This window comes from Pangasianodon hypophthalmus, chromosome 10 (assembly GCF_027358585.1).
Source record: "Pangasianodon hypophthalmus isolate fPanHyp1 chromosome 10, fPanHyp1.pri, whole genome shotgun sequence".
Lineage (NCBI taxonomy): Eukaryota > Metazoa > Chordata > Actinopteri > Siluriformes > Pangasiidae > Pangasianodon > Pangasianodon hypophthalmus.
Genome location: NC_069719.1, coordinates 25711655 through 25735692, shown reverse-complemented (window position 1 = coordinate 25735692; position 24038 = coordinate 25711655). Strand labels below are relative to the sequence as shown.

Sequence of the window (24038 nt, the reverse complement as noted above, 5' to 3'; positions counted from 1 at the left end):
TTCACTATGCACCATAAACACATGCACCACTCACACTGGAAATGTCAGACTACTCAGAAATAAAAGCGCTCTTGTCACTTGTTTGGTTAAAAATGCTCCACTTTACTGCTATGAAATCTAGGGGCCTAGTTTGAGGAGGCATGAAATTTTGCACATCACTCATATGTAACAAATCTGTCTTTGGAAACTTGAGAATTTACCTAGTTATCTGCTCATTCCAGTTATAATTACAGAAAATGATGATTAATGAACATAATTGTATAAATCCAAAGTCTATTATGTAACATGACCTTATCAGCATGTTTACCAACCTGTACTTATAACATTTATATCTTATCATGCTTTAGAATATGCATTTTATACACTTAATATGCATAAATATCAGATATTCAGGCTTCAGTAGCAGCGCTGACTGTTAAAAATGGGTTGCAAACTTGCACACATGCAATCAATCACACTCAGATGTGAAAACAGTCACCAAAATCTTGCTTTGTATCACCTCCTAGGGGATATTGGAAGTAATGCTTTTTCTCAAGCTCATATTCATACAGCATTTTGTAACCCACAATACACCTCTCAATTCCAATAAAGCATTATAGTTATTTTTATATCTTGTTTTTTTTTTCCACTATGAACAGGTTATGAATGTGTGTTTTCCCTGAGAGGTACAGATTCTGTAATTAGTTAAGACGTAATATCCACTTTTTACTACTTTAAAGATACTTTATCCAGTGCCAAGTAATAAATGCACTCGCAGGACGGAGTCACCCCTGTCTTTCACAGATAAACAGACATTTTTGTTTCATTTTTGGCATCCACATCAGATTAGGTGTCATATCTTAAAGTGATTATTTTGGATTTTTATGCAAGCAAGTGCAACAGCACCACCAGTGGTCGTAAGGAAAATACACAGAATGGTATGAAGAAGCAAGGCTGGGACTGATTCTTTCTAGCCCAGACTATAGACAGAAAAAAATGTAAATTATGAATGCAGCTGCCTATCTGTCTTTAAGCGTGTATGTAATATTTTTCCCCATCAACAAAACCTTGTGATATAATGCATTCCCTAACCCTAATCGTTTTATTTTCAAGTTATTATTAGCCTCCTGTCTGGTATCACGACCATCATGTTATTTTCAGTCTTTTTTCCCTGAATGTCTATGAAACACATCTCAGATTTTACTCAATATATTTTAAATAAATTGTTGTAGGTGTTTTTCTGCCTCTCTCTTTTCCCATGATACGACCCGCAAATGTAAACATTCATAAATCAGATCTTCATTGTTCATTAGTTGAAAAGCAGCAATGACAAATGTCATGTTTTGACCAAGCTGTTGGTCACATGCTGTAGTGGAATGGACACAAATCTAATAGCCTCTAGGAAAAAGTCATTATATTAATCAGCAAGTATTTAAGTATTTAAGGACCAATATAAGAGTAAATACTTTAGCAATCAAGACAAGAGTGATGATCAGAATACTATGAGTGACATTTACCTGATGTTAAACAATGGATGATGCTTATGATGAAAATCATTAGCCTATTCATTTTCCATCATAGAGGTATCATAAACATCACCTTATTGTAACCAATCATCTTCGATAAATTGTCACTAATGTTGTTTTTCCATAAGTTTTTCCATTGGGTTACAAATGGAAACGTTAGGAGGGACATTTGCTTCCTGTAGTGTATATATCCCAGCTAAGGATAATATTAAATCAAGTTAAGATAAATCAATGCTAAGATTGACAACAGATTTATTAAGGACTCTAAATATAATGTAAATCTAGTGAATTCGAATAACGCAATAACCCAATAATTAATATAGCATATTAATCTGTTTAGGAAAAGTAGAAAATATCCCATTTTCACCATGTAAAAATGTTTTCCCAGGTTGCAATGCAAATATCAATATGCTTTTAGCTACAATTTCTATTGTGACAGATATTAACATGTTTGCAAGCTAGTTTGCATTTTATTGTCATACTAGCAAACACTGGAGAGATTAGAGATCGTTAGATATTGTTAGCTAGCTTTAGTTTAGTGAGGCAAAAAACTATGTGTGATTCTTTCTCATGTTTAATTGTACCTTAATAATTTAAGTCAACTTACGTCTTCTTTTCTGAGGACCATGGAGTCTTTGTTAAGAATAAGATTTACATACAAATTTATTCTATACTTATATATATATATATTAGCTTTTGGAGTAGTAGGAATTTGTATTTTTTAGTTTCTAACTTGTTACTACGTAATTCCAGATGCACTGGAATACAATACATTCAACCAAACATTGGGCTGTATAGCATAATGGTAACTGTGTAACTATTTCAGATTACACATATTGTTACACCCCTTTATAACACCTCAAATAAACCATCGGATGATTCAGAGTCTCGATCCATCACCCTGAGCTCAAAAAAGAGCTCACTTTATGTCTCAGAAGCTGTGTAGCGGTGAAAGTGAATCACCTTTAAGCCTTTAGCCACACATAGTTTTATTCATCCAAAAGATAAGAGCCTCATTCCTGGATCCAGTCCGAGTCCATAGTTCAGTTCATCTAATAAAACCACTGTGATTATTGCCAAATATGAATGACACATAGACGTCTGGAAGTGCCTGTTCCTGTTTCCTCTTCGGTCATACGCAGGTGAAAATGAAGACGGATTATGACAGGAGCAGAACCTGAAATAAAAATGCCACACTGACTTCATGACTGAAGTATAGATATTAATTTTGGGGGGGTCAAGTGTAGAGTTTGGGGGTGGGGGGGGTGCAGAAAAGTGTGGAAACAGCCATAAATATACATATAAAATGGAAGAGACTTGGAGAAGAAGGAATCTTCGCTGTCTAATTCCACATTTGCTTTTCTTCCTCTTGTGTCTCAGACCTTCATCATCAGGTGATCAGCCTCAAGATGCTCAAGTAAGACATGCTGAAATATTTTTAGATTTCGGTGAGCCATGGATTTTTGGGCCATTCATAATTTATTATATTTAATTGACAGTTTTAGGAGGCAGTTTTTTTTTCTGACTTTTCTGTTGATTTTTTATTTCTCAAGCCATCACATCTAGCAGTTTATTTATGGGGAAAAGGATTTGATGTGTCATGCAAATTAAATTTATTTTCCCCCCTACCAATCCTAAAACCAGTGACGGAGATACATAGGTGATAAGATTAAGATTAATAATTAATGGTTAACGTAACTGATTCCAAGCAACAAACTTTAGTTAAAATGAAGGAAGGGAATTCTTCATCTCAGCTTTCGATTGCTAATACATGCATAGATTTATTTAATTATCTTGATATGTAATATGATGATTTTCTCTAAAATGTGCCTTATGCACCATAAGGCGATATGGGCGATATGACAAAAATATCATATCATAATACTCAAAGACATTTCTACAATACATGATATGTATCACAATATACTGTATAGCTTTGCTAACAACAATTTTAAATTTTTAATCATTAAGTGAAAGACATTAATATCAGTTTGTAATTGTTATGTACAATTTTTTTATTTTTTTGGTCACAATACACACAATGAGCCATATTCAGAGTTTATACTGAAATAGATCAGCTTGGTATTCTGATGTAACTCATGGATGTATTAGGAAATTTTCAGGTTTAAAGGTAAGTGCTTGTGTTTAAGGAGTGTGATCTGGACGCTATTAAAAAAACCCTGTCTTAGATGCTTCTCCACCAAAAATATCTGAAGGCATAAACTACATGCAGTTTATTTGTATAATCTGATTCATTTCTAGACAAGTAAATTATGTTTTTATGTGTATGGTTGTGTGTGTGACCAGTAAGATTTGATTTGATTTGATTTGATATGACCCCTCATTTGAAATCAGTTACATTAACCGTATGAACTGGATTCAGATCATTCAGCTAAACTAATATTATAACATATCCACCATCACGAAACTACAAGTGATAAGAGAAAGCATTTCCCTTGGAATCCACATCAGTTGGGATGAATAGGCAATCTTCAATTACCTGATCTTGATACAAGCAAATACAGCAAGCCAGTGGAAGTGAAAAGGGTTGTAATGTAGATGATTGAAGATAAACTACAACATTTTTGATCATCTAAAGTGGTGTAGAAGTGCAAGCTCATAGGCCAGCCAGAAGGGGCCAAAGCAGCATTACCAAATACTTACTACAGAAGCTCTATCAAATCATTTCCTTCCTCAGAGCTGCTTTTTGTGTTCTGATAATTGAATATTTCCATTCCAGGTGGCTGAAAGTACTTTCGGGAATTGTACTGAGAAAAGTGAGTAACACTGATATAAGCCAGTATTACTTAACAGGGTAATTCCTCATATCTGATGCCTTTTAGACCTCAAAACCTTTTCATTTAACATATATGCATATGGACTTTTGTTGCAAATGTTCTGGAAAATTTGTGTATCACTTCTGCTAGTATTTTATTAGTGAAATTAATTCTGATAAACAATAGCAAAGAATGGATCGAACTACATATCAGCGTAGCGACAGTCTACAAATTGAATTAATTTTCAGCTCAAGTGCTTTTTTAGACTTCACTCTTAATGATGAAAAAGAAATAAATCAAGGACAATAACTGTCCAAAACCTGTGTATGGTACTGTAATACACTATTTAAGGGTGTATCAATTTTAAAAATGCATTCCTTTTGACAATCTGCAACTCAGCTGAAGTTTTGGAAATGATAGTGCGCAGCATGGAAGCTCATGTCCATCAGCAGAGTCAGTACTTATAGCTCAATGAGCAGCCTTCCACGGAGGAATGGAGGAATGTCTAGGGCAGTGTCTGGGAGGTTTTTCGAGTCTGATAATGACCCGAGAGTTGAACCACAGTGTTTAAGTCCAACCTCTGGTCCGAAAACAAGTCAGGTTTTGTCAGCTGGCATGTGCCGTTGAACTGACTCTAAGTCAGCTAATTAGTAATTAGCTAATTAATCTAGACTGATTCTTAAGACTGGGTTCGGATAGTGACATGCAACAGCACTGGTCACAATGGAAGTCACTATGGCACTGTGTAAGGATGTTATTAAAATTATATTTAGTGCACACCTCTACACTTCATACATAGTGGTAGGAAAGTGATAACGTTCCTTTAATCAGAAGAAATCGAAAAAAAAAAAAACTTTTCCCAGTCTAGTCTTACGCAATGTGCAGTTCAGTGTAGAACTGACTTCCTTCTTGGTCATCTTCCTCACTGTTTTTTCCACCGCTCACTAAACATCCCAACAGTGGCACCTATCGAATGCATTAGTTGACTATTCAACTAGTCTATGCAGCCGATAACTTGGGCATGTACATGTATGTATAGACTACATTTAACATTATGTAAATTTCCCCATATACTATATATAATCATTTGAATGATGTCTCATGTCCCATTAGTTTTTTTGCCTTCCCCCTACGTGACTTGGATCGGATTTCACAGCATCACGCTAAGCTGGACTCCTCTGAACTGCACCGATGTGGTTTATATTCCCCAGTGGACCGGACCAACACTCTCTGGAGTTTGGACACACAAAGAGGTGGGAGATGGACGTCATGTCATGCGTTTGTATTAGCATAAGAACAGTGTGATAAATTCATATACATCACACTTTTCAGTATCTCTAAGTCTGCTTACAAGAATACGTTTTAGCCTTCAGTCATTTACCTACATGATGTAGAAATATTGTTTGCCTTGCATAAGTATTCACCCCCTAGTCTAGCTACAACCCAGAATTGACATGTACTTAACTGGGATTTTTTACCATTTAATTTATATGATGAGGTCTAGCATTTGAACGTGTAAAATACGTTGTATTGTGATACAAAGGTTAATTAAGCAACAAAGAATAAAATTGTAAAATAAGTATTCACCCCCTGGTAGAAAGGTAGAAAAGTAGAACCACCTTTGGCTGTAGTTACAGCTGTAAGTTTCCTGGGATATCTGATTTGCAGATCTGGGTACAGATATTTTTTTCCATTTTTCCTTAATAAAATTGCTCATGTTCTGTCAGATTGCATGAAGACCATTGGTGAACAGCAATTTTCAAGTCTTGCTACAGATTCACAATCAGACTTTGACTAGGCCACACTCAGGTTCTTGGTTTCAAACCATACAAAATATGGAAAAGTTCATGGGAGGGTGAATACTTGTGCAATGCACTGTGTCTAATCTGATTTTGACAAATATGAATGCTTTAATTCCTTCGGGATTCCTTGTCATCGCATATTAATATCATCAATATTAATCTGTAATATATATTATTCTAAAGTAGTATAAATGTGTGTATTTTCCTTCTGTAGAATGTAACAGAGCCAACATACACAGTGGAGGATCTGCAGCCATTCACGCTGTATAAGTTCAGGATTTGGGCTGTGATTTCAGAGACGTACACTGTTTCCCCAGAGAGCCAGTTTTACCAAACCGAGCCGTTTGGAGGTATTTCCACAATTGGGGTGATGCCACAATTTCAGTGCCATTTCACCTTTTTTTTTTTTTAACATTTTTCAACACTGAATCTCTGAATCGTCTTTGAATCATCATTGAACCGTCTCAATTAACATTTCAATTTTTACAAGGTTTTTTTGCTGACAATGCATTATGGTTGTTAAACAAGTCTTTTTTAGCAGAGAATTACACAAATAGACAAATGGCCTGAGGATATTCTAATGATACTTTCAGTCTATAATTTGGGTAACAGAGTTGTGCTTGATATAAGCATAAATAACACATTAACTGCCCTCAGTTCCCACCAGTCCTGTGATTGAGAGTGTGGAGAGTGACTCCGGAGTGTGTGTGGATGTTAGCTGGTCCCCTCCAGAGAATCCCAGAGGCTCCATCGTGGGATACAACCTCAACCTCACCTCCCACACACACATCCTCACCCTAACCACGGCAGGAAATGTCTTCTTCACCACATTCTACCCAACACTTCATAACATCACGTACAGGTTTGCAGAGATACAGGACATGCTTGTGACTAATTACACTGCAATATGCTACGAGACTACTAAAGTGTCACATGACCTTAATATAAATACACCTGTTCCTGGAAGGACCCAGAATTTGATACAGAACACACCTGAACAAACAGCATCATGAATACCAAAAAGCTATCAAAACAAGTCCAGGACAAAGGTCTGGAACAGTATTGATCAGGGTTCAGTTATAAACAATAAGATTATGGCAAACAGCCACCAAAGTCAGCCAATGGGTATGGAGGACATTAGTCAGAGATGCAACCAAGAGGCCAAGGATAACGCAGAACGTGATGCTACCACCCCCGTGCTTCACAGTGGTAGCTGTGATGGTGTATTTTCAAACTTAAAGTTATAACTTAACCTTTGACTGGAATAAAGTGCTGAACATCACCATGTTAATGACACAATTTTAAAATTCGTTTATGCATCGCATCCATCGGACCAGTCCCTGTGTAGGCGGTTACTATAGAAACAATAATGTATTACAACAAGCGCATTAATGAAACCTGTGATTTGAATTACAGCCTGTTATAGAAAATTAATCAACAGCTGCATTCTGACAAGCCATCAGCTTAACCATAACATAATAAGTCTGCTTGCTAATTGGTTAAACTTCTATTGCCAGTGACACATGGGACAGGTTCAGACAGGGCCTAGTTCTTAAAAATTTTCATTTTGGCATAAACAAATAAATATAAGACATGGTACAGACATAATAAACTCATTGTTATGAGTTTATTGTGTCTGTACCATGTCTTATCTTTATTTGATTCGTACAATTATGTTATGATGTATTTATATGCTTGTTGGTATCTTCTACATTTGTCCAGAATTTCCATAGCTGCCGTGAATCGTGAAGGCCAGGGAGTGGCTGCTGAAGCAAGTGTGACCACACCACCTCAGCTGGGTCAGTTACACACACACACACACACACGTGTATATATATATATATATATATATATATATATATGTATATCTATAGATAGATAGATAGATAGATAAAAGTGGGGATTAAAAACATTATCAAAACAGATTTAACTGAATTTTTACCTTCAGAGCAAAACAGCGTTCGCTGGGTTTTTGCATCCAGGATGAATTCACTGAGGAAACTGCAGGAGGAGGCAGATTTGTTCACCGCAGCTGAGTGTCTCTCTGATAGACTGATAATGGAGAACATTACAGGTCTGTTCTTCTTACTTAAGCTCTGATTAAGCCCATTTCTTTCCTATGTGCTCTTTAATTTCATAACTGTCAACATGGTTTCATGCATTCATTCGTTCATTCGTTTATTCATTCATTCGTTCATTCAACCTCAGTAAGCACTTTTCCCTGGATCTGGAGCCTATGCTGGGAACACTTCAACCTCTAACTCACTGAAATGTATCTTTCTGTCTTGTGTTTACTTCTTTCCTGGGATCTTGGATAGACTACTTTTATTGGCTTACTATCATAAAGCCCTGCATAAATAACTGTGCGTTTAATATAAATTAGATTTACATAAGGGTAAACTCAGGAATGCCGTAAACATATGACACGTAAATGAAGGATTAGTGGGCGGAGTTTGCGTCCACGCAGTTGAAGCTGATTCAGCTGTAAGTATAAATAGTATTATTTAACCTGATGTCATGTAGTGGGTGTGGTTTTTATGATGCTTGTGGTTGACTATATTTGGGAAGAAAAAAATTAGCCCTACTATTTATTTATGTACTGGCATATATTATTATTATATAATGACAAAGTTACTGAAAAACATAATTTTAAGTTGTACAATTATCATCCTAGTTGGAATTAACCATTTTGTTCCTTACAGGAGTGGCTGTGTATCACAACTCCAACCTCGTCTACTTCTCAGAGGGAACTCGGATTTGGGAAAAGGGTGCAGGGAATCTAACAGATCACTCCGATCTAAAACTCGTTCACTCAGACCATGCTAAGATCACAGCCCTGACTGTAGACTGGCTCTACAGAAAGCTCTACTATGTCTCTGATGGCAAGGTGTGTTCCTCATTTTCCGTATGTCACTCTTCCTCGTTTCGTCTGGGTTTATACTGTATGATCAACATTGTCCATCGTTAATGTTAGATAAATTTGCTTGTTTTATTCTCCCCTTTAATTAAATGCAGGTCCGCTATTGTAAACTAGATGACTGCTCGCATCCAGTGGACTTTAACCTCACCTTAGACAGCGCTCCTACAAGAATCATCGCAGATCCATATAATGGGTTAATATCATCATAAATTTATATAACATCTTTTATATTCTTACGCTGGGGTGGTACCAATAAGGGTATATCTATTGTACCTTTAGTATCTTTAACCTGAGAAGGTTCATATAGCATACCTTTAAAGGAAGCCTTCAAACACAGTGTGTTCAAATAGATTAATAACACCTCTAGTTAAAAAAATTACTTGAAAAGTTGATTGAAATTTGAAATATAACATATTGGTGTTTTTTTCTCATTTACATATTCATGCATTTTCATTTTTGCTAGTGAGTATATGAGGGTAATTATAGAGATGCTCCTAGACCATTTTTAGTCATTTCTCAGGCTTTAAAAAAACACACTGAAACACTAAACATTAACTTCCTGTCTTGTCAGATGGCTGTTCTTGCTTCTGCATGATGGAATACATCGTATTTCTCTTCCTGAAGTTTCTGATCTCACAGACAACCTCACTCTCGTAGTAAAGACAGACTCCGTGCATGACTTTGTGGTCAGTTTTCCCAACAGAAGGCTGGTTTTCTATGACAGTGGGAAGCGCACACTGTCCGCTGTATCTCTGGATGGCTTGCTGCCTGTTTCTCTGTATTCCGAAATCAACTTCGATGTTCAGAGTGTAGCGTATGAAGTCGGTCTCCTCATGCTGACAGATGGTCATGCTGTGTATAAACAAACAGGAAACGGTCAAGTGGCCATTTTTACTGAGTTCTCCATGGACTGCAATATCTTCCACGCCAACTATGGAGGATTTGGAAACATCCGCTTTTTTGGCCCGTCCTCCCAGCCGTATCCAGTTCCCAGGAAGCCAAGGGACCTGCAAGTAGGGATGGGCTACAATATATAAGGAATAAAATGTGACAGGATGTTATTTTCCTTGTTAAAGAAAAATAACGAATAATGGGGTGGTGTGATGTGGCTTGTTACCAACCAGATGTTTATTCTTTTCCCGTAACAACAAACTCTGTGTGTTTTATTCCTCTTATACCACAGCAGTTTACCAGATTAAGTTACATTTTACTTTTTTGCCCATTTATAGTTACATGTAATGTTGCAGAATGTCCACCAAACAGTTTAGTTCCTAGCTACAGTCATTCCCTAACTTTCCCTCACTATCTCTTGAAGTTAATAAGACAGGAAAAATGCAACTTGTTATAGGAAAAGTCAAGATAGTAAACTGACACTGGCCCAGCTTTTTCCACCAGGGCCACCATACATTTAGCCACCTTTAAATCCATCTTGCCAACATTGGGCCAATTTTGAGCCAATATCAGCCATTCCGTTGCCCCAATGATGGCAGGGTTGTGAAAAAAAGTGCTCCTTTGCCAAAGTTGGACCAACGTTGTATAGGGAGGGCCAAAATAGCCATCCAATATTGACACTGGGCCAACACCAGATTGCTACCTGGGTGCAAAGCTCTCTGCCCTGAAGACTTTCCTGTGTCTGAAAACTTAAAGGAGTAGCTTTTTCTCCGACTGTTACTAAGCACTGACACTGGAGACTCCTTCCAACAATATTAAAGAAACGTCTCCTCACAGGAAAACGTCACTATGTTACCAAATAAACATTTTTCATGGTTAAATAACAGCTCTTTTTTATTCATTTATTATTGGCCACTATTGTCAAAGGTGCTGTTATTAAAAATTAATTAATACCTTCTAACCAATCAGAACTGAGATTGATTGGATGTTGCAGCATTATGCAGTTATTTTATTACACAGTATTTTATCACTGTGATAAGTATCAATTATTAATAGATTTTTGATAATATACTTTTGCCACATTGCCCATTCTTCCATGCAGGTTTTGTTCGGATCTGATAAAGCCACTCTACGCTGGAACAAACCAGAAATTCAGAACGGATCAAGTGAGTGAATTCATCAGCGTATTATTATTATTATTATTAATTTTTTTTTTTTCAGATTACTTTGACTGGCAAAAAATTCTGAAATTGTTATACCACTGATAATTTGTTATATGAAGAAAATATTCAACCATGGGTGATGTGATGTGATGTGGCCTGACATGAAGCAGAGTTGATTATTTTCCTGTAACAACATGTCCTGAAGTGTGTTATTCATCTTATATCACAGCACTTTACGAATGCCAACAACATTTTATTTATTAAATAATGATCCATCATACTATGTATCTGTTTATTGTTTGTGTGCTTGCAGGTCTTTCAGCTTGGCAAAACTGGACGTACTCGGTGAATTGTTCACTGAATGGATTAGTAATTAGTGAAATTAGTCATATCGATGCCACATACACAACAGTGCCAGATCTCCAGGGCTGTCAACATTATGTCCTGAGTGTGTGGGCTGTTTCTCCTGGTGGAAGCTCACACACAGTGATGTTTCAGGGCACAACTCTCCAACCAGGTAAATTTATAATATGCTGAAAATATATTAATAAATTAATTACTATTATGGACTTTAAATAGACATTAATGGACATTAAAGATAATGTAATTCTTACAGTTGATACTTAAGAAGAATAGAGGTGTGTATCTGTATTTTCAAGGCAGGTTCAAAGGCCACACCTCCTTCACTGAAACTGACACAAATGAAGGCCACGCCTTCTTTTGTAGGACTGACAGAGACATAAGCCACACCTCCATCGCAGTGCCTGATACACACAGAGGCCATGCCTATTTCACTACGACTGACAGGCTCAGAAGCCACACCTCCTCCAATGGGATTGACAGACACAGAGGCCACGCCTCCTTCACTAAAACTGACATGCACAGAGGCCACACCTCCTCCAATGGGACTGACAGTTTAATAGTGCCTTATGATTTTCAGTTTTGCTATAAATCGTTAATCTGTCTTCTCTGAAACCAGAGGAAGATCCACCATACATTGCTGGTGCCACTGCTGCCGAAGGCATCTGGAGACAACAGCTGGATAGTTTCATCTTCCTCGAAATGCTGGCCTCTAGTGTCAATGATGTGAAAGGTAATCTTTAGGTTCTGTATTATTCTATAAGCCCATTTACCCTGGCCATTTGTATTATAATACATATGTATATAATAGTTACATTTATTTTAAAATATCCAGTATATGTAATCTTCATCAAGTAATAGAGAGACAAAATCCTGTCTCGTGTTCAGAGATACTCCAGGTTTGTGCGCACAGAAGAACAGATAGAGGAAGTGGGATTTAATAAATATATAACACTTGTGTTTATTACAGAAACATAATCAGTACAGTAAATTTCCTGATTTTTTTTTCTAGCACATTCTCAATTCTGATCGGTCAGAAGTTGCTGATTAATTTTTTTTTTTATAACAGCAGCTTGAACAGTAGTGCATATTTATTACACATGGTGTCCGAAAAGTCAGGAACCAATGAGAGTAAAACTACATATGCTTAATATGCTATTTATAATTTACTACATAAGCTCTACATTTTGCTCTACTCATTTTCTCAGCTGCTGTATGATGTTTTTGTGGATTTTGCTCAGCATATTCAGATCAAAATATTTGCTCAACAGTTCAATATTCTGTATATCGTATGCATCATCCAACAAAAAGTGTATATCAGCCTCATAATCCCATGATTTTTTTATTGTTTTGTGTTCAACAGACATGGACTGGTATAACAATACAATCTTTTGGATGAACAGTTCAGGCCACATTAGCTGGATGGATGTAGCTGATCGCTCCTCTGCTCCTGAAGTGTTTCTAGTGTCTCCTAATATGGAAGCTCATGCCATAGCCTTTGACTGGCTGGGACAAAGTTTATACTGGAGCTGCAACACGAATATGGTATGTAATGTTTAATATGTCTTATAATGGTAATGAGGAAATCACAAATAGTCACAGTGTTGGTAATGTTGTCAAATATAGCAAATGTTCATGGTGGAAATAAGCTAGATAGACCTCCATTACTTGTTAGCTAGAGAACCCCTGAACCACAAGTTGTGTCATTATTTTAACTTAATATCTCATTATTTTGACTTAATCACTCATTATTTTAAAAATATTATGTCATTATTTTCCATAATATGTCATTATTTTGACAAAACAACACTTCAAGATATGTTGTTATTTTGACTTTATCTCATTATTTCAAGATAGTACGTCAATATTTTATTTTAATATCTTATTTCTCAATACCTTTCAAAATATTATGTTATTTTGACTTAATATCTCATTCTTTCAAGATATTACAGTATGTCACTAAATCAAATTATCTTGTTTTTCATCTTAGTATCTTGTTCTTTCAAATTAGGTAGTCTATTCATAAATTCAATTTAATGTCTTGTTATTTTAAAGTTTGTAATCTCATTATTTGAACTTATAAAATTATTTTTTAATTAATAAATTAAGTAAAAAATACTTTATATTAATTAGTTTTTGCTGATTTGTTCTTTTAAATTATTGATATAATTGGTATAAAATCATTAATTTTCTGATTTCTTCCTCCACTTTATTATCTTTTCTTATTAGATATGCCGAGGTCGTTTATCTAGCCCAGAGGCTGAGATATTTCTGAATGTAAACCAAAAGATCAATAGCATTCTTATAGATTCACCGAATGCTTCAATCTACTGGAGCACTGAAACCACACTGGAGGTTTGCAGGCTCGATGGAGAGAAATGCGACTTACTCGAAAAGCTGAGTGTCTTTTCAGGGACGAAGGTGAGAGACAGAAAGCATGTGTAGTTTTCACCTGATGTACTTTCATTCAGCACACACTGGCCTTGAGTAAAACAAGTCATTTATTATTGCAGATTGCTGGTATCACTGCAGATTGGAGTGAAAGCAGTCTGTACTGGCTTGTCGAGGACGGATCCTTCTTACATCTTTACAGAGCGCACATCAGCAACAAGACGTAAACATAACCATACACACATCGCAGTGACAAAAACAAGTGATAAAGAATTAATAAAATGTGGTCAAATGGTACTTTAAACTAGATTACACCATTCTTCACTAATATAAGTCATTGTGTTCTTTTTGACTGCACAGTCTCAGAGAAGTGCAGAGTTTATTTGGGCACAATCATAGTGTTCAAGGCAGAAAAAAGGTTCAAAACCAAAAAGATTAACAAAACAAGAGGGAAAGTCAGTGATCGTTAATTAGTAATCAATTCAGAAAACCCTAAAAAACAGACATGAAATATAAAGGCTCAGAAATGCATCAGACAATCAGGAAAGACTTCGCGAATGAGCAAAAAAAACAAAAAAAACACATGAATATATAAACCGTGAGTAAGTAAGGAAGTAATCAGGTTTCAAGGAAGAGTTCAGATGACCTTTAAGTAATCTAGTATTGTAGTATTCTCATGATGGGGACCTCTGGTGGTGTGGGGTGGAACTGTAACAATAATCACGTACATCAATGCAGAGTCAGTATCCAGTGTTATACCGTAGTGCTATTGATCAGAAGCATCAGGTGTTGGTTAATTTACTCTAACAGCACTTTTGACAGTAGTTCCACTTGCAAGACAAATAATAATAATAAACATTATTATTTAAAAAAGAAAAAATGCACAATTGTTGATATGGTGAAGCTTTGAAAATGTTTGAAACGAGTCTCCAGTGTCAAAACTTTGTAACATTCGAAGTCTTCATTTTCTCAGAAACAAGCTGCATTTTTTTTGTCTTATTATCTTCAAGAGAAAGTGAGAGAATGACTGTCTAACGCTGGTACAATTTAATTGATAACAGGAACTTGTTTCCTGGGCATTCCACATTACATGTAACTATAAATGGTTAAAATGTACAACATGTCATTCTTTAATAAATTGAAAAATTGTTGGATACATATACTGTATATATGAATCATAACAATTAGGAAACAATGAAGACAATTACAATTAATTTTCAGATAGATTTCATGTTTACACAAGCATTTCTCCTCATATTTCTCATATTTATCTTATTGAATCATGAGAAACAACAAGTCAACAGTTCTTGACAGTAGACTCTGATTTTTGGACATAGTCATAAATGAAGCTATTATGAAATGCGGTTTCCTGTTTCTTTTTTTTTTTTTTTTCTTTTCTCTTCAGAGTGCACCATGTTCTCAAATGGAGCAAATCTACGGTATTAAATCAGCAGTTAGCCTTCTACAGCGGGCGGCTTGTGTGGCTGGATGTGGATGGCAAACTGAGAATTCAAGAATTGAACCAAACAGCGAGCGTCGTCATGTCTCCAAGTAACACTCTAACAGCTTTCACTCTTCTGCAGAGAATTTTAAAACCTCTTCCAGGTCAGTGACTTTTAACTGGTCCGTATTTTAACATTCAAATTTTGTCCATCATATAACATATATCCTTCTGTTCCATTTACTCAGCACACATTACACAAAATGACTCATTATTACCAGATCATAAAGTGTTCAAATGGGCATGGCTTTCTTTGTTCAGATGGGTTTGTCTCTGCCCCGACTGTAATCCCTTCTGCTGTTTCCAAATCATCTATTCACCTCAGATTGAATGAAATGGTGGTAAAGATCGTCTGGGATCCGAGCACCACTGAATTTGGGACTATGTTCTACTGTGTAGAGCTAAACGTATATAAAAAACAAACAGAAAAGGTGATTTTGGATATAGTAAGACCTATGAGAAAGAATGATTCTCCTTTCATAATCCGTTTTTTTTTTCCCTCTAACATTTCTAATCTGAAATACATTTTCCTGCAGATTCATTCAGGAAGCCATTGTCCATTACCCAACAGGGTCTCTGAACCCTTTACGCAAATAAATGAATTCAAGCCAAACACCAAAATTAATATCACAATAACTCCATATACATATTGGGGTAGAGGTGACTCAACATTTCAGACTCTCCTCATACCAAGTGAAGGTAAGAATTTCTGTTTTACAGAATTTACAATATTCTTACATTTAAAATAGTGTAAATATTATATAATATTCATAATATCACCTATATTAGTTGGATGAAAACATAGGAAGCAATAGTTTTTTTTTTTATTTGAATATTCTGTCCTTGCGTTATTATATATAATCCAATTCTCTTTTTAATTTAATTTAATTTAATTTAATTCATTTATTTAAATCCCAGGAAACATGCTTGAGGACATCAAAACACAAGAGACAGAACCCAGAACAAATATATACAAATATATATTTACAGTCACACACAAGAATAAATGTTTATGCATTTAAAGTGGTTCAGCATTTTATATACATACATGCATATATATATATATATATATATAATTACATGAAATCTGAATATATATTTATAAATACTGAATATAAAGTTATAATTATAAAGTTATAATCAATATATAAATGTAAATTGGAATATATATAAACAATTGTTCCCTCACCAGCCTCTCTTTTTTCTCTCCCTTTAATCTAATCACTTTTACAAAATGTTGCTTCTCTTGTTACCAAAAAACTGAAATGACCAAATTACAGCTTTACATCTGACTGTTACAAACACTGACACTGGAGACTCCTTCCATAAATGCTACATAAACATCTCTGTGATTTATGTGGAATGTGCCTTTGCGTTTCTCTGTCTCTCTGATGTCTCTCATCTCTCCACAGACTCTGCAACAGAAACAAATGCAGAAATCACGCTGAGTGTCGTGATTAGTCTTCTTATAGTAATTATCATCATTATTGGAGTGATCAGTAAGTTCATACACATTATGCATTTCTTTCTTAGATATCCTCCACTGTGTATTATGTGTGTAAAACAGTAAATGAAAATACAATCATGGTTGTGTTTCATTTGGAAGTTTACTTTAGAAGGCGAAGAAAAAAGGCACCAGAGACAGATATGGAGACTGACTTAGCCACTCAAGGCAGCAAATTGGAGGAAATTAGAGAGTTGGTGGGTTTGGGAAACGCCTGCTACGCGGTCAGGTACATGAGCACTGTGCAACAATAAGGTGTCATTTTACTGACAAAAGTACAGAACATAATACAGTGAAGAGTACAAAACACAGCTGAAATCTGTAGGAGTTCACACGATCCAACAAACAGCATTGCCAGATTTGACTGTTTAGCTGACTAATCACACCCTAAAACTTGCTAAAAATGAATACAGACTGTAATTAAAGTCTATCTAATACAAATTTATTCATTTGGCAAGACTGGAAGGGTCTTTTGTTCACACGTTTTACATTACACTTCCACAAAGCAAAACTGTTCGCTATATATTTTCCTTACATTTTGGAAAACAACCCATGTCTTGTCTTGATTACATTTGGGATAAGTGTTAATCCAAATAATACCACAGCGCTGTTGGATTCTTGAATCTGATTGCTCGGAAGTTGTTGATTAATTTTCTACTACAGCAGCTCTGATAGTAGTTCCTGTTGTAATTCAGATCACAGGTTCTATAGTAACCACTTACACAGGGACTTGTGATAAATAATGGATGAAAAATTGTGACATTATTTAACAAAGACAAGCATATAATTATTGATACACCCAGGGGAATTTACTGACTTGGTGTTTTGTGGTTTCTCAGTAACATTTTTTTTTTATAGGCTTCAAGTCAGTGAGAAAAAGGCTGGCGAGGGAATGACTGTTTAGTGCTGCTATAACGTAAATGATCACAGGAACTAACTTTTCTTGTGGATGTTCCACAATATTATATGTAATTATAAATGGATAAAAAGTATGACATCTTCTTTATTAAGTGAAAATTGTAATCGTTGGCAAATTGCTTTGGTAAAAAATGGAATAAAACACTTCAGGATGTGATGTTATAGGAAAATAATTAACTTTGGAGTGGTAACAGTAACTCCGCTTCATCACACCACACCATCATTGATTATTTTCCAATAGTAAAGTGTTTTATTTCCTTACTCCTATTTTTGGCCAACCTCTTTTTTAGCTCTTCATTTTTGGGAGAAAATAACACCACACTGTGTACACTACACACTTTAAAATGCACACTGATAGCACACTTCTGTTGCAAACGAGTAAATAAAGCCCTTCAGCCTACCCTGGTACTGTCCTTAACTATCATTTTTCCCCTTCGTGTGTTTTTATCTGCTCTCAGTGCACTACCCATCCATAAAGAGAACGAGTCTCTTCCTGCGTTTCCTAGAGAGTGTCTGAAGCTGCAGAGGCTGTTGGGAAGTGGAGCTTTTGGAGAAGTTTATGAAGGAGTTACCATCGCAGAACACAACACCAGTGGAATGCCTGAGACAAGAGTCGCTGTCAAGGTTCAATTTTGAATGATGAAAAATAAATCTATAGGATGGCATTTGTTGCATGTGCACTGGTTATTTGTTATTAACAGCAGTTAAAATGCTGTTCTAGTGACCAGACTGTTGTAAGTTCAGGACTCTCTGCATCCCTTAACTCCCTAGCCCTGCCTCATCTACCAAATGAATATATGTTCATTCTGGACTGGCAGCACATGACCTTTTACAAATTTAGTCATAATTTTATAAGATGTTAAATGTGGTAACACTAATAATAGAGATGTTACAAGCTTCACAAATGGCAATTTTCTTAACAGACGCTGCAAAAAGGAGCCAGTCATCAGGAGAAAGTAGACTTTTTAAAAGAGGCCCGTTTGATGAGGTAAGAGAACAGGAATAGTTTCATAAAATTCAAATTTGCACTATTTTCTAATTACTCAAAACACAATCGGATTTAGATGTGTAAATATAGACTATTCCTGATGTTTATTTGAAAATAAGATTACATAGTTTACATAGCTTAGCAATTTCATTTGTGCACGTATTTAAGGAACCTATTTGGTGCGATGGACTTCCATCACTTGTTAGCTACATCAGGCTCATAGACAAAGAACAACAAACATATCAGTGCTACATTCCGATTACATTTAATTTTTTTTGCTAACCCATTTCTTTAACTGTTCATATAGGAGATATAGTAATATACCAGTATGATGAGACATTATAATATGAAATTCTGTAATAGTTATAAATTTACAGATATAGTTACGCTATGCTGGTGTTAATGGTGTTGATGAAAATGGAAGGATAGCTAAATAATAATTTACCCTATGATCCCTGCTTAATGCAAGACAGTAGAGCTCTGCTTTGGTCACATTTGTGTTTAGGAAACTAAAACAATGCATATTGAGGAAATCTGAGGCGGAAAATGGACATACTGTACGTCAGCTAAATCTGGACTAAAACTAAAGCTAACAATAACCAAATATTGAACAAAATATGACTGAAACTACTATGTATTTTCATCAAAAGACAAGTTAAATTATAAATTAGCTGCTAAAATTAGCTGCTACAGAGGTGTTATGCACGTCAACAAATATGTAATTTAGATGCTAAACATGCTAATAGTTACTGAAGGTCATCGATTTGTTACGAAGGTGAAAATTATGATAAATAACTTACGAACAAACATATTATAATGTCTAAGCAAATGTTAACACTGTGTGTCAGCTCATACCATGTGACAGGGCTTATGAAGTTTTTATTATACTGTATATGTCTTCCTTGTTAAATATTTTGATATGTTGCTTTGTGTGTGTGTGTGTGTGTGTGTGTGTGTGTGTGTGTGTGTGTGTGTGTGTGTGTATGTGTATGTGTGTGTGTCCAGCCAGTTTAACCACCCGAACATCCTGCGTCTCTTGGGAGTGTGTGTGCTGAATGAACCCCATTATCTAATCCTGGAGTTGATGGAGGGAGGAGATCTGCGCTCGTATCTGAGGGGAGCTCGTGCCACTTCTGTAAGTACAGGATGCAACTGTATTGTTCTTAAAACACTTAATACAATATTTAAACCAGAAGATATTCCAAAAAAAAAAAAAAGATGTTCCACTATACATTGTCTACACAGACATCATGACACAATGTTGACATTTGTCAATATGGCAGAGCACAATAAGGTTAGCAATCATCGCTAAGTGTAGTAACTGTTATTTTAGTCATACGGTTTATTTTTCTAGCAATTTATCAACATATCTGAGGAAAATGTCAATATTCCGGACAGTTTTATCTTATTTCCACTGACACTCTAACTTCGCATAGTCTGTTTTAAAAGAAATTTGATAGAACACAAGTAACAATTAGGCTACTAGCTGAACAGTTAATTAGCAGATAGCATGGGAGATAGAACTAAAAGCTTTACACTTTTTTTCATTACACAATCAGGCGAAAATGTAACATTTGTTACATTTGTAAAACAACTCACTCATAGACATTTCTGAGCTATAAAACTGACACCTGCCTGGAGTGCATTGTGGGTAATTAGTGTTCCAGTTTTTAGAATGTTTCTTAAAATGACATTTTTAGCCAGTTAGCTATTAACAATTAACAGTTAGCATGCAGTGAATTGGTCAAAATGTGTCAGATTTGTTGCACTCATGATAAATTATGAATGTTGCAGAAAAACGAACAACTTTTGACCCTAACCGACCTCCTGGATATCAGTGTGGATGTTGCCAAAGGCTGTGCTTATTTGGAGAGGCTCCACTTTGTTCACAGGTATGGATAAGCACACACTAACTATCTGAAGCACAATATTGCACATACTGTATAGTGCACATTGTATAGTATGTACTTAATCATGTGTATTAGAATATAGTTAGTGCACTAGTACATGGATTGGTGTTGAAGAGGGGTTCAAGAGGAGTCAGGACAGAAATTGAAGGGGTAATCTATAATCAAGCAACCAGATAGATGGTCCAGAGTCGAAATTAGGGTAAGTTTAGTACTAGAAACCGTGATAAAAACAAGATTAGGCACTGAAACAGTTCACTTTTAATGTATTACTGTAAGTAATAACATCTGTAAAGACAGTCCTGTGTGATAAATCTGGCTAGTACATTAAACACAAACGAGACCATATTAGGCCCATGACCAAGAACATAACCATGAACCATGAAGTTTGGATTCTGTCTCACCTGATTTTTAAATTTTATTTATTTATCAGAGATCTTGCTGCCAGGAACTGTCTTGTTTCAGGAAAAGCATATACAGACCCTAATCGGGTGGTTAAGATTGGAGACTTTGGTTTGGCGAGGGATGTCTATAAGAATGATTACTACAGGAAGAGGGGAGAGGGCCTGCTCCCTGTTCGCTGGATGCCACCAGAAAGTCTGACAGACGGCGTTTTTAATAAGTTTTCTGATGTATGGTGAGTGCTGACAGATTTTTCTGGCTCACCCACAATGTTAATACGTTTTTGCTTTTTGCGCTGATTAAAACATCAGCAATGTTTGTGTGTATTGGTGTATTTCCAGGGCATTTGGAGTGCTTCTGTGGGAAACTGTGACTTTAGGAAAGCAGCCATATCCTGCTTTTTCCAACCAGGAGGTTCTTCATCATGTTAATGCAGGAGGACGACTGACGGCACCTGCTGAGTGTTCACAAAGCCTGTACGAGTCATGCTTTCGCTAAAGTTCCCGAATCAACTGGTATTAGAAATTCTTAAATTATTCAGGTTGGAATAGTGCTCACATATATACATATACATATATATATATATATATATATATATATATATATATATATATATATATATATATAGTTTAGCCATAACATTAAAACCACAGGTGACATGAATAACATTGATTATCCCATTATATAAAATTTGTATATAAGTCTGATATGTCTGTATATACTATTAGGCAGCATATATATGTATGTACAGTATATATATATATATATATATTAGGTAGTAAGTATGTATTTACGTGTATTTACAGTTGCACACTTGTGGGTGTGGCCTGTTAAGGCTGTGTTATTATAAGAAAATAAGAAAATCATCATTAATAGGGTGCAGTGATGCCTGAAGCTCATTATTTGCCTATAACAGCATGTCCCAAAGTGTATTATTCCTCTAATACTGATACGATTTTCATACTTCGTACTGTACTTTAAATCCACATATATTTACGTTTATTGTTGTGAAACATCTGGGAAACAAGTTAGTTTGTGTTATCACAAATTATTCTAGCAGTTATAAGCAGTCATTCCCTCACCAGCCCCCCTTTTTTTATCTCTATCTTAAAGTTAATTAAAACATGCACACACACACACACACACAGATTGTCATGTTACTGAGAAACCGTAAGTGCAAAGTCCTCGGTCCTGAAGAATTTCCTGTTCAGAATACTTAAAGGAACAGCTTTACCTCAGAGTGTTATAAAGCACTGACACTGGAGACTCCTTCCAAAATTTCCATGCTAAATAAATGTCTCAACAATTACACACATTTTAAAAAAATCCATTTAATTAAGGCACATACACTTTTTCTAATAATGTAATTTGTCACGTGTCTGCCTCTCTATCTATCTCTGTCTCTTCATCAACAGATATAATGTGATGCTGTCCTGTTGGAGGAAGGAGCCCAGGGACAGACCAAGCTTCCGCTCCCTTCTGTGGACTTTAGAGCAGTTAAGAGAGACTGAAACACGAAGCCAGGATGGCAAAACTGGCCGTGTGAATCCTGCTTACCAAGAAGACGAAAGTGAGATTCTGCTAACACACTGAATTTGTAAAAGTTATTCATTTAAACTTCTTGAAAAATTATTTTGACTAACACTTTACTTTAGCATGATTAATTGTAGTGGTCCTGTGTGTTGTATCATGACCCTGGAGACTTGACACTTTTACTGTCCTCTTGCAGACGAGGAGATTTCCCGAGGTGTGGATACAGATGAGGGTCTGGGATCAGGACTTACTCATGTTATCAGCAATGAAGGCCTGAACTATCTGATGTACCATGCTGATGACTTGGGGGACACAAACAGCAGCAGCAGTCGGACTGAGACTTCATCACATACAGAAGATAGATGAAAAGAGAAAGACGGACGGAGAAATAAAGGACTTTGATGAAATTTTTTTTATAATAATCATATGTTTTGTTTAATAGTTTGCTAGACTTGCCTGAGACTGGGGTTTCATTGTAACAGAGCTGTATATAAACACATACAATGCATTCAGCCATTTACTGAACTTCATCCCAGAACACCTTTTTTTTCACTTTTTTGAGTCAATCTGATGAACATCTGAACATACAGTATATAATGTATACTATAACAGTTATAGCATATGCTTTTATTCTTGATTCTTCCCATCAAATACTCATTTGCTTAACTATTCGTTCCAAAAACATTAATCTTATTATTAGAAAGTCCAGATACAGATACGACGGCACATTAAACGAGTCAGAGATTTCCTTAAACAGGACGCAGTCCAGCACGTGCAGGTTGTACGAAAGGCTTCATGTTGTTGTGGTTGCCAAGAAAATAACATAACAGACATCATTCAAGTAGAGTTGATTCCACAGAGTTAATGTCCATGATTCAAGAAATCAGTCTCCTGGAAACCAAGGCTTGGGTTTGAGGGAAAAAAAGAGACAAAAGGTGAGTTCCGCATATCAGATGCTCCCAAAGAATCCAAAAGGCAAGTCGAACTTGTGTGAGGGCCCTGACACTGGGATCCTGTGAAACCCAATAAGTCATGGGAATGGGCGATTTTTGCTTTCATGTTTGCAGGAATGTGCAATCGGATACAAAGCTTGTGGGAACAATGGTGATCAGTGATCAGTCATTGAGAACAATGGTGATCAGTGAATGGTGATCCTTCGTTGGGAATTAGGGTGATCAGTGATTGGTCATTGGGAATTAGGGTGATCAGTGATTGGTCATTGGGAATTAGGGTGATCAGTTATCAGTCATTAGGAACAATGGTGATCAGTATTCGGTCATTGGGAACAATGGTGACCAGTGATTGGTCGTTGGGAATTAGGGTGATCAGTGATTGGTCATTGGGAATTAGGGTGATCAGTGACTGGTCGTTGGGAACAATGGTAATCAGTGACTGGTCGCAAGAGCAACTCAGTTAGGCTTTACACACTGATGATGAGTCGAGTGAACCTGCTCTGTAGAGAGCCGTATTCAATTC

The 24038-nt window shown here is 36.0% G+C and overlaps 1 protein-coding gene across 1 annotated transcript; it reads left to right on the top strand.

Moving 5' to 3' along the window:
- The first annotated feature begins 2756 nt into the window (after positions 1-2756).
- On the top strand, positions 2757-23074 carry ros1 (c-ros oncogene 1, receptor tyrosine kinase). Its single transcript, XM_026926794.3, has 29 exons — positions 2757-2922; positions 4246-4282; positions 5396-5535; positions 6299-6434; positions 6742-6946; positions 7807-7883; positions 8033-8158; positions 8787-8971; positions 9100-9197; positions 9576-10017; positions 10998-11061; positions 11372-11575; positions 12038-12151; positions 12782-12963; positions 13648-13839; positions 13932-14032; positions 15215-15414; positions 15572-15741; positions 15847-16009; positions 16723-16809; positions 16917-17043; positions 18191-18356; positions 18656-18720; positions 19726-19855; positions 20515-20612; positions 21061-21264; positions 21371-21505; positions 22445-22599; positions 22759-23074. Exons 1-29 carry the CDS (start codon positions 2812-2814, stop codon positions 22926-22928), a joined length of 4284 nt encoding a protein of 1427 aa, XP_026782595.3. The 5' UTR covers positions 2757-2811; the 3' UTR covers positions 22929-23074.
- The last annotated feature ends 964 nt before the right edge of the window (positions 23075-24038 follow it).